The sequence below is a fragment of the Oratosquilla oratoria genome, chromosome 36, assembly GCF_046742065.1.
Source record: "Oratosquilla oratoria isolate Oo_2021 chromosome 36, ASM4674206v1, whole genome shotgun sequence".
Lineage (NCBI taxonomy): Eukaryota > Metazoa > Arthropoda > Malacostraca > Stomatopoda > Squillidae > Oratosquilla > Oratosquilla oratoria.
Window position 1 is genome coordinate 41565039 of NC_134812.1, and position 12743 is coordinate 41577781.

Here is a 12743-nt window from a genome sequence, read left to right on the forward strand (position 1 = left end):
TACTGGGGGATCACAATGTCGCCGCATACTCTAGTCTAGGCCTTATTAATGTAACCAGAATTTTTTTTTATCATGTCTTCGTCCAGGTAAGCAAAAGCCACTTTTATTGATCTTAGCAAGTTGTAAGTCTCCCCGACAATTTTGTTTATCTGTGTATCATAGGACAAGTCGTTTGTGATAATAACTCCCAAGTCTTTTTCGGATCCTACTTTCTTTACTTCCTTGGTTCCAATTGTATATTTTCTTGATATTCTGTTTTTGCTTTTTCCAAACTCCATTATGCTACACTTCTTAGTATTAAAATCCACTTCCCATTTCTGACTCCAGTTCCATACCCTATTCAGATCTTCTTGCAGTGCTTCACAGTCCTTATCAGTTTCTACTTTCCTTAACAGTTTGGCGTCATCAGCAAAGAAGCTCATGTAACAGTTCACGCCCTCGTCCATATCATTCATATAGATAGCAAACATTATTGGAGCCAGTACAGATCCTTGCGGTATTCCACTGATCACCTCTTTCCAATCTGAATATTTTTCTCTGAGTACTACTCTCATCTTTCTACCAGTCAGGAAGTCCTCCATCCATTTTAGTAGGTTCCCTTGTATACCTCCTATGTGTTCCAGTTTTTTTAGTAATTTTCTGTGTGGTACTTTGTCAAATGCTTTTTGCAAGTCTAGGAATGCACAATCAGCCCATCCGTTTCTCTCTTGCACTATGTCTATTAGTCTTGAGTAGAACCATATCAAGTTTGTGGTGCATGATCTACCTTGTCTGAACCCGAATTGTCTTGGTTTTAATATGTTGTTATCTTCCAGGTGTTTTACCCATCTATTCTTGATGATTTTCTCACAAATTTTGGCTATAGTGCTTGTTAGTGATACTGGTCTATAGTTGGTGGGTTCTTCCTTGTTTCCTCCTTTATATATTGGTACAATGTTAGCATTTTTCCAGTCAATAGGTATCTTTCCTTCCTTGAGTGAGCTATTTATTATGATGTGTATTTTGTCCGTTAGCTCTTCTTTGCATTCTTTTAGAATCCAATTTGCAATTCCATCCGGGCCATGTGATTTTCTGACGTCCAGTTTTGATAGATGTTCCGATATTTCTTTTTGTGATGTTGTAAATTCACTCATGTGGGGAGAATGTTTGTTATTATCTACGTCCCAATTTTGTATTTTCTCTCTGGTGAAGACAGATTTAAAGAGTGTGTGTGTGTGTGTGTGTGTGTGTGTGTGTGTGTGTGTGTGTGTGTGTGTGTGTGTGTGTGTGTGTGTGTGTGTGTGTGTGTGTGTGTGTGTGTGTGTGTGTGTGTGTGTGTGTGTGTGTGTGTGTGTGTGTGTGTGTGTGTGGTCACAGCAGTACACATAGATCCGGTATATATGGGCTCTGGCCTCTCATTCGGGAAGGTAATAGCTGTCGATCAGGAATCCAACACGTGATCCAAGACCATAATGAATCAGCCCATGGTAAATCATACACACACGCATACATGAACACACACACAGACATGCGAGCGAGTGAGCGAGCGAGAGCGATAGAGAGAGAGAGAGAAAGAGAGAGAGAGAGAGAGAGAGAGAGAGAGAGAGAGAGAGAGAGAGAGAGAGAGAGAGAATCCATCTCGGCCATTCAATTTTTTTATGGTAACAACCGTTCTTATAAGTTGCTGGTTGGCGCCAGGCGATTTTATTCAGCTGAGGGGAGAAAATCTCCTTAAAGTATTGCAAATGATGTTTAGTGGGAATGTTTCCAAAAGTGACTACCAGACAGTGAAATCATCGGGATTGTTGAGGAAGTAAATTGAGGGCTTCTTTTTCTTTTCTTACCTTCTGCCAGAAAAATTTCCAGCCTGAAAGTCGTTGGGTTGGGTCCAGTTTGAGAAGCAGGTCTACTACAGGCTTCGTAGTGTCACTCAGGCATCTCCAAGGCAGCATTTTCCCCAAATGTGGTGAGTTTTCAAGCCACATTCTGAAGCCTCTGTCATCTGGCACTGGGTTGCTCCATGGTCCTACTTTGGCCAACATGTTAATCAAAATGATCCCACAGGACCATAGGTCTACGGGTGGGCCGAGGTAGCTTTTCTTTTTGATTACCGCGGGGGCCATGAAGGGCCACGTGCCGACTGTGCCCCTCAGTCGCACCTCTTTGCCCTCGACGATGTAGACATCCGCCAGACCAAAATCTCCGATCTTCAGGACATCGGCGTCGCTAATGAAGAGATTCGCTGGCTTGAGGTCGCGATGGACCACGCCTCTGGAGTGGAGGTACTTGACTCTTTCCATCAGTTGCAAAAAATAGATTAGGGCGTCTCTCCCCTCGATCTGTTGTGAATTCGTGTTTGATCTAATCATGCTTAACATTTTTATATATTTTTCTTTTCATACAGTCGGGTTGAATTGTAAAGATGATACTGACTGTCAACATGGCCTTAAGTGTTGCGACGGGGTCTGTAGGCCAGCTTGCGAAAATACAACAGGTAAGTCAACGAAAGAGAGGAAGAAGGAGAATGAAGGGGCGTCACAATACTAATCCACAAATAGAACTGTGATGTTTGGATGTAGATATGAAGGGGTTAACTGAAACGTTATCAAATGACATAACGGAAACATCAGGCAGCAAATCCACCGAAAATGATCATGTAGGTCAAAATTATCAGAATATATATATATATATATATATGAATATATATATATATATATATATATATATATATGTATATATATATATATATATATATATATATATATATATATATATATATATATATAAATCACGAATAACTCACAGTCGAAATAAAAGGAAACACAATTCCCCATTCACGACAAGGAGCAATTAAACAACACCACCTCCAATACCACCAGGCTTTAATCGATAGGAAGACAATCGTGGATAACACTAGGATAGTTGCACACTGTGCCAAAATTAAGGAACTAAAAATGCTTGAAGCCATCCACATTAGGGAGAGAGCTCCAATTATTAATATTCAATGTAATATGATTTCTGCCATCCCGCTATTTAATTCTTCCACGAGATTTGGAGCCCAACAACAGCAACACCCACCTCCTTCCTCTCCCCCTCCCCCTCCTACACCTCACCAACCCCCACATGACCAGCGTGGTGACCCAGCGAGAAGACCTACCTTACCTGACTCCCCCCCTCTCCCTCCTCCTCCCCCTCCCCCTTCCCTTCCAAGACGTAGTGCCCGGCTACGTAGCGGATCACGAACCATGCACCGTTCCCAAGCGGCCCATATTTAAACCCATGTTGTCTGTACACCATTGTCAATTGTGAATCATGTAGCTTTGAAAATTGTGACTTTTCTCTTGTAACTATTCTGAAGATGACTCCCTGAAGTCGAAACGTTAAATTAAATATGGAAGAATTTGGAAGGCTTGTATTTGCCCACCCTCCTGAAATGAGACCTACTGTGAGGAAAATTGAAAATCTCAGTAAGAAGATTAACCAGTGCCAAAATGCTGTCGTGTTTAACTCCGTGTGTATTAGTGAGAATCTGCGCCCTTAATATACAATATATATATATATATATATATATATATATATATATATATATATATTTGTGTAGCCAGGTAGGATATTTTCTTGCAGGCAGACGAGGTTAAAAGCTATTGAAGATTCATTTTTGATTATCTTCTTGCGTATAGTCTCTATACGACGAATATTTGACTTATCATTTTCTGTAAGTCTGTTTAGGAGATCTCTTATATTGGCCGACGTTTCGGAACTCTCTTGTTCCATCTTCCAGGGCGATTCTGGAATCTGGAATCCAAGGAAAGACCACCTCGCTTGCGCGGGATCGGGTTTTGTGGGAGGGGAAGAATGTCTGTAGTAAAATGAAAAGATAGTTGCGTATAAAAGAGGGCTATTGCCACCGAGCGAATTGCGAGCGATTAGGGGTTTATTGGTGGTCGTGGCTCGGGAGAAATGGACCGGGAGCTTGGAGGGCAGCGCTTGACGCCGGGGTTAGGATTAGGATCACCAACGAAAGTTTAGAAAATGGTAGGAGGCGTAGTAGTAGAGAAAGGTGGAAAAACGGAAAAATCTTTAGTGGGAGGTAAACTGAAATGAGAAGATGTAGTAGAAGAGAAAGTTAGAAAGGAAGCGAATTTTAGTCGAAGAAAAAGTAAGTGTAGATGTTTGTGCGTGTGTTGTGGCACTGTTCGTGAGAGGTGTATGTGTGTATCTTACGGGAAGTGAGTTGAGTTCACTTCCCGCGTGTAGAGGGCGGTCCTGATAAGCCACAGGTGGGGCGAGCGTTGCCTGTTTTTCCCCAGGGTTTGGGTTTGAAGTCCTGTAGAGCTGATCCAGTGGCGGTGCGAGGGGGGGCAGACGGGCGGTGCAAACCCGCCTGCCGACGTCAACGAAGAGATCGGTCCGTAACCAGACCGGCAGCGGCAAAGGAGATAACTCCTCGATGTCTTTTAATTGTACGAAGATATCATCCACGTATCTACAGTATAATGAGGGTTGATACGTGGATGATATCTTCGTACAATTAAAAGATATCGATGAACTACAAGACCTGAGGAATCGATTCATCGCAGCCTCAGACCTCAACTTTACTTACGAAGAAGAAAATAATGGATGCCTTCCCTTCCTTGATGTCCTCGTCACCGCTCGAAATACAGGCTTCGTAACTACAGTATACACCAAACCGACAAACACTGGACTCTGCTTAAACGGAAATAGCGAGTGCCCGAAGCGCTACCTACAATCCACCATCGGCGCTTACGTTAGAAGGGCCCTCTCACATTGCTCCACCTGGACACAAACCCACCAAGAACTGGAGAGAATCACACAAGTACTTATCAACAATGGATACGCAAATTCAGATGTAACACAAGCAATACAAACACATTTAAACAAATGGTACACCGACGAAGACAGAAACACCACAAGCGAAAACAAACCTATAAAAATCTACTACAAAAGCCATATGTCCACAGAATACAAAGCAGACGAGAAGATCATAAAGGACATTATTCACAAAAATGTACTACCCACCGACCCAGCAAAACACATCCAGATCATCATATATTACAAGACAAAGAAGACATCCCAACTAATGATACGTAATCGCCCCAACACAACGAAAACAGAGTTACAAGAAGACCATGTTGTATACCAATACAGCTGCAATAGTGAGGAGTGTGGACCTCACTCTTACATTGGTATGACAACCACTAAGCTTACAAGACGCCTGACATGCCATTTGAGTAACGGATCCATAAAGTCCCACCACACTACCAAACTCAACAGACCACTAACAAGAAAAGATCTGGATCACAACACAACAATCATTGACAGAGAAAGAGATCCACGAAGGTTGCTACTCCTTGAAGCACTCTACATTCAAGCAAAGCAGCCATCAATTAACATCCAGGTGGAAGACCTACGAGCCCCCCCCCCCGCGAGTGAAAACAACGCACGCTCATTGGCTACCATTCACCAATGAGCATCCAAATTTTCCTCGACACAGTGTCCATGATCCGTACATCACATATATAATCTACACAGAAAACTTGACACACGCCAATTCCAAAGCCAAAGGAACCTAGTGCTTACCGCCCCATCAGCCTGACAAGCTGCATGGGAAAGACAGCGGAGAGGATGATGCTAAACAGGCTGCTGTGGAAACTGGGCCCATTGCATGAGCATATCCATGCTTACTGCAAGGGCACTGGCACAGCAAACAGTATAGCAACACTCCTCAATGCTGTCAGTGGAACACCGTCCATTGTGGTCTTTTTGGATTTGGAAAAGGCGTTTGAGCTGGCCAGTCCACTTGTGATATTAGACACCCTTGCTCGCAAGGGCGTAAAAGGCAAGCTGCTTTCTTGGATTGCTGACTATCTCAGTCACCGGTCTGCGAAAGTACGCTTTCAAGGTCACATATCAGAGGCCAGAATGTTGGAGAATGGCACTCCACAGGGGGGGGGGGGGGGTCCACAGCCCCACTCTGTTCAATGTGCTCGTCTCCAACATTCTGGAACTACCTCTACCACAGGGGTGCAAGGTCATCTGCTATGCAGATGACATTGCGCTCTTAATTACTGGGAAACGGCAGTGCTTCAACAGGGCTCAGCGCTGTTTAAGCACTGTGGCGACGGAATGTAGCAGGTTAGGGTTAAAGATCTCCCCTACAAAGTCGAAAGCTATGGCACTGAGACTCAGGACAGAAGGGAAGCACCTCACCATCCAGGACCTTAGGCTGGACTGGGTTCACCAGTATCAGTACCTGGGGGTCTGGATTGATGAGAGGCTCACCTTTCAGAGGGAACTTACCTATCTCAAGGAGAGACTGAAGGCAAGAACCACAGTTATGAGAGCAATGACGGGGAAGGCACTCGGTGCCACGCATCGGGTCCTTCGCACATTCTATGTGCACGCAGTCCGCAGTCTGGTGGACTACGCTGCCCCAGCTCTCATAAATGTGGCGACTGCCAAGCTTGAAGACCTGGAGCCTTGCCAAAATGCCGCAGCAAGGATTATCCTAGGAGCTCAACCTTGGACTAAGATCGTTAACCTCCGAATGGAGGCTTCGTTGCCTTCATTAACATCACGGGTCAGAAGGCTGGAGGTCGACTTTCTTGCCAAGTTGGTCCAGAGCCCCAGGATAACTGAGCTGAGTCAGAGCCTTGTGACAGCTCTGGGACGGGTGGGTACTTTTATCCACTCCGATACCTGGCTGGCACAGGCGGCAGGGATCCTGGATTACTTCAGGCTCACCAGCACTCTCCTTGAGAAGGGTAGGGACTCTCCACATCCAGAGTTCAAGCCCCCACCACCATGGCTGTCGATACCTGCAACTTTCGTTGTCACAAAGCTTCCCAGTAAGAAGAAGTTATGTGACCAGGAAAGAGTACGAGCGCAGGCCCTACAAGGCGTCCGCGCACTGTCGAGACCTGGAACGGCGGTCTATTACACGGATGGCTCCGTAGACCCCAACAGGCCTCGCAGTGCGGGGGCTGCTTTTGTGACGGATGGTTTGACCTACGGCAGGAGAGTATCTGATCATGCGTCCACTCTCCAAGCTGAGGCCATAGCGGTCCAAGGAGCGTTAGAGCATGCTCTAATATCTCGAGCTGGTCCTGTGGTGATCCACACGGATTCACAGTCTTTGCTAGGCAGTTTAGAATCGATACAGCCCAGCGACAATGTACGCCTACTGACCTCCATCCTAGCACTCCTGCTGAAGCTGCATCAGCAAGGCAGGAGTGTTACGCTCAACTGGGTGCCAAGCCACGTAGGCGTCCCAGGTAATGAGCTAGCCGACGCCGCGGCTGAAGCGGCGCGCAAAAGACCCGAAGTCGATGTTGTCGTCCCTCTCAGCAGAAATCAGTTGCGCCTACGCACCAGGGCTCTGAATCAGGTACAACGGTTCCTTCAGCACAGACTGGAGGCAGAGGTGTCAGAGAGGGCGAGGTGGTACAGGGCAGTCACAGACTATGAGCCCCTTGTACTTCCTCGCTCCACACCAAGAAAAGTGGAAACTCTGCTCTTCCGTCTGCGACTGGAGGACCGTTGTTTCTGGGAAATAAAGACTAACTCCACTCCTGAAGAAAGAAGATGCAGCCATTGCAGCCACCCCGAAGCCACCCTGAACCACTACCTCAAGCATTGCCCCGCAACTGCTTTTCTGAGGAGAGGGCCTCCGACAACATCTGAGGGTCTTGTGCGTCGCCTATGCCGCCACCTTAGCGATTACGAACTGCGTCGGCTGGTGCAGTGTCAGCCCCCCCTCTAGAATTATAAATTGCATCATACATGTCAGAAAGGGTGACTGGATGTGCATACATATTTCACATAGGTATGCACATCCAACAAATGTGTGAGTGGGCGTGGCCAAAACCACGCACACTCATACATTTAATCACCCCCCCCTTCTCTCTTTAAATTATTCAATTGATTAAACTCACTGTTTTCCGTAAATACTGTTACATCCATGTAGGGTGCGTTCACTGAGATGTGCATACGTACTTCATGTACGTATGCACATCTTGTGAATGTATGAGTGTGTGTGGCTGGGCCCACACATACTCATAAGTCCAATCACCCACCAAACGGGCTCAAACCAAAGCCCGTGGGAGCTTCACTCCCAAATTATACACACACACACACACACACACTTGACACAACAAATCGCCCTGGAAGATGGAACAAGAGAGTTCCGAAACGTCGGCCAATATAAGAGATCTCCTAAACAGACTTACAGAAAATGATAAGTCAAATATTCGTCGTATAGAGACTATACGCAAGAAGATAATAAAAAATGAATCTTCAATAGCTTTTAACCTCGTCTGCCTGCAAGAAAAAAAAAATATATATATATATGTGTGTGTGTGTGTGTGTGTGTGTGTGTGTGTGTGTGTGTGTGTGTGTGTGTGTGTGTGTGTGTGTGTGTGTGTGTGTGTGTGTGTGTGTGTGTGTGTGTGTGTGTGTGTGTGTGTGTGTGTGTGTGTGTGTGTGTGTGTGTGTGTGTGTGTGTGTGTATGTGTGTGTGTGTGGTGTGCGTGTCTTTGTGTGTGTGTGTGATTCAAATGTTTTGGATCACGTGTTGGACTCGTGATCAATAGGTATTTTCCTCCCGGAAGAGAGCTCAGAACTCATATACAGTATGACCGATGTATGGGTAATGCTGTGACCTTACACGCACACACACACTCAGCTCCCCGCCCACGAAAGTTGGAGTAACGATTCGCAGCACAGCGATACTGAACTTATTTCAGCCCCGGGCGAGATTCGAACCCGAACCGCTATAGTGGCAGACGAGAACTGTGTGTGTGTGTGCTTGTATTCACCATGGTATTTTTTTGATCACGTGTAGGACTCGAGGTCGACAGCTATTTCCCTCCCGGAGGAGAGCTCAGAGCTCGTATGACCGATCTATGGGTAATAGTGTGACCTTACACGCACACACACACCCAACTCCCCGCCCACGAGAGTTGGAGTAACGACTCGAAGCGCAGCGATATTGGAATTATTTCAGCCCTGGGCAGGACTCGAACCCGAACCGCCGTAGTGACAGTCGGAGACTCTACCAACCGCGCCACCGAGTCGGGTGTGTATGTGTGTGTGTGTGTGTGTGTGTGTGTGTGTGTGTGTGTGTGTGTGTGTGTGTGTGTGTGTGTGTGTGTGTGTGTGTGTGTGTGTGTGTGTGTGTGTGTGTATGCAAATCTAATTTTTAGGAATTTCTCTCATTGATGTTAAAAGTAATGAATACATTTGCCCTCAGTCTTATGTCTCACTTTTTGATTTATCAACAATATTACCCTCGTTATTCTAAGTAATGTTTAATTCTTGTTTTTACTATGTGCCGTTACGTACTCTCCTGCCAGTACCTGCTCTTTGTTGTCCACAAAATGAACAGGGTCACCTGGGTGTAGGCGCTGAACTGTCCTAGAGGCGGATTGTGTTGCTCCAATGGCTGTGGATATGTGTGCACAAAGTAAGCATAACTGCTGCTTATTCTTTTCTATTTTATGACGAAAATTTTCTTTCCCTGCTGGCAACTTGCATGCATTACCCTCTGCCTACGATCCATCCTTTTACTGTTTTTTTTTTTCTATATTGTTTGATTTTTCGCTTCCGATCCACCCAGTTGGACTATAACGAAAGGTCTAGTCTAACAAAGAAGTGGTTTTAAACCTCCAGCACCAAATGGCTTGAGCAATCAACAGTGGCATTAGTATTGGTGAAATGAAACCACTGTGCATTACAAGACAACTATCCTTTCGTCGGATCTCCTCACACATTAATAAAGATGGTTGCATCTGTTAAATTTGTGTATTGGTTTGACGTAATCTTTTCAATTAGAATCTACAAAATTAACTGATGGGTGTGCGTATGTACAGACATAAACAAGAATTACTAAGGGAGCAGAGTACTATAAATTTAACGAGCATTTTTACATGCGAGAAATAAAGATTCTCGACGGCCGTGACCTTTGTTAATATTCTTTTGTCTTCTTCCAGACCCTCCCCAAGTTGCAACTATTTCGAGCCGATGTTTGACTGATGGTCATCAACACTACCCGGAAGCTTCATCATAACAGTGTTCCATCTAGGATGTAATGAGATCACCCACACGTGCTAAGATATTCTCTCCCTCAAAAAGAAAAATAAGCAAATGAATAAAAAAGAAATTGAATAAAATAATAATAGATAAGTAAAATAAGAAAACTAGCTGTGCAGGCAGATGCATCTACACATAAAGTACTTGGTCGTCGTTGTTGAGTTTCGGAACCTAATCTGGATTTGATAAGCAACTCCAAGAAAAGCTGCAGGTTTCTTTCGTTAACCCAATGTCAAATTGGTCTCCTTTAGCCATTTGTTGCCTCCCTCAGCCACTTTCTAGATTTACCCCTTAATGTGTATGTAAATGCAGCTTTGGCACTCTCTGTGAAAGACAAATCTGTATAGGATCGCATGTACAGCAGCAGCATAATCACCAACTATATAATCAACTTTTTGTGGTGAAAAACTGATTGTACTGGGTCAAGGAATAAAAGCATGTCTTCAGCCTTAAGCCATTCTTATCCCTCTGGAGCGTAAGTATCCACTCAGCTGATTAGAATCGTCTGGATTTAGCCAGAGTAAAACTCTTAGACACGCCCGTTCCGCGTGTTATTCGAGAGTGCTCCTTCGTCACAATTCACACGGTAAGCGGTGGAGGCCCAGTGTAAAAATAGGGAACAGCACAGTTCGTCAGCAGTCAACACGACTTGGAATCCCTTTTTAGGGATCACCTGCTCAACTCACACGGAGAGGAGGAAAGAATAGATGCCCTAAGCATTGCCTCCCTAACCAATGGGTCCCCGAGGGGCTGGAGTCTGATCTCCGGAATGGGTCGCCTATGTTTTTATTTCACACTATTAAATATTGCCCCTGCCATCCTACCACATTGATATATTTTCGTTTGTCTACCACTTGTATGCGGGTGGCTAATAAAAGTATATTACAAAGGGAAAATAGTGTATTAGATATATTAAAGCACTACAACAAAACGTGTGTACACCTAGAAGTCGAACTAGAAACTGCGTCGTTTCTGTATGCAGCCTGGCTTGGCGGGAAGCATAGACGACAGCATGGTTCCTTCTCAAAATTAGCACATTGGCAATCAATGCAATAATTTTAATAAATCAATATAAATAAATTTCATGGTATTTATATATAAGGGGGAATGCATGTATTATTTTCCCAATGTACTCACAAGTACAATACATAACAATCGTACTTGTTCCTCTTGTAAGTTTCACCACTATCTGTCCTTGTTCGATGTTTTCTTCATATTTCTAAATCTCTCATTGTTTTGTTTCATTTCACTTCTGGTCTTCGCCATGATCAACTGTTTGAGTTTTACTCACCTCGTAAGTTGCGAATGTTTTCTTTCGCATTCCACAATAAATTTGAATGCACCACTTGAATACAATGTTGAATATGTTACCCGTCCTATATCGGGACCCCATATTACTCCTTATCAACTACTTTTCCACCCACTACCCTTTCCCATGTGTACTTATGCTTGACTTTTTTCTTAAACACTGTTAGCTATCTTCAGCTCTCTTTCTAAACATATCTCCATCATCAACTCTCCATTATACTCTTCACTTGGGACTCCAAAACTCTCTGACACTCCATCTGATATCCTCTACTCTAGCATTGATATCTCCCAACATTATCACATTGACGTTTCTTCCAAAACTATCTAAGCACTCATTTGTATCTATCCAAAAAGTCTCCTTCTCCTCTACATTCTTCTCACTATCAGTTCCATATGAACATACAAAAACTCATATTTCCCTACACAGTTTCACCTACATTAATATTAAAGATACTTCCACCACACGCAATAAATAATAGATATGAATTAGGGATGCAAATTGATATGGCAAGCTTATCGCAACCACAAGTGTAATCAACTTCAGTTACATAAACACTTGCTTTTCGCATTCGTATACATCAAGGTCTTGGATCCCGTGTTGGCCTCGTGATCGACAATTATTATCCTCCCAAATGAGAACTTAAATATTACCCGATCTATGGTAATGCTGTGATCCTATACGTATGTTCAACCCAAATTGTTCATGTGTGTGCGTTTGCGTGCGTGTGTTTGCATGTGCGTGTGTGTGTCTGTAAGTGTATATCAATCAATCAATCAGCCATTTCGAGTCCACTACTGAACGAAGGCTTCTCTCATACCGATCCTTGACTTGCACGACTGCGCCAACTTCTGCAACGTCACTCTTGCAAACTTTTCTATATCATCTGTCCATCTTCTGCACGCTTCCCATCTCTCGGCGTCCACTCAGTAACACACTTGCTCCATCGTTCACCATTCGTTCGCGCTAACCTGCTAGATTTGTTATACTTTCATTCTTTTACTGCCTCCACGATATCTTTCACTCCAGTCTGCTCTCGTACTCAGCTTAACCTCTTTCTGTCTTTCAGTATATTCCCGCTATTGATATTTCCTTTCGCCTCTGTCCACTCCTTGACTTTGTTCCCATCTATTTCGTCGTTTCCAGTTCTCACATTCGTATATAACGGCTGACATTATACATTTATTGCAAATTTTGCGTTTCAAACACGTAAAGAGCCTCGCATAACCTTTTTATGATTAGCAAAAACTTTCCAACCGATTATAATACGCTTTTTTTATTTCATTGTCATGATCTGTAGTGACGTTTACCCACTGGCCAAAATGATTATGTTTTTCAATTTCTTCAA

At 44.0% G+C, this 12743-nt stretch overlaps 1 protein-coding gene across 1 annotated transcript; it reads right to left on the bottom strand.

Annotated features, from left to right (window-relative positions):
- Positions 1-1772: 1772 nt before the first annotated feature.
- Positions 1773-2279, bottom strand: LOC143019123 (serine/threonine-protein kinase Chk1-like). Its single transcript, XM_076174818.1, has one exon. It carries the CDS (start codon positions 2277-2279, stop codon positions 1773-1775), a length of 507 nt encoding a protein of 168 aa, XP_076030933.1.
- Between the last annotated feature and the right edge of the window lie 10464 nt (positions 2280-12743).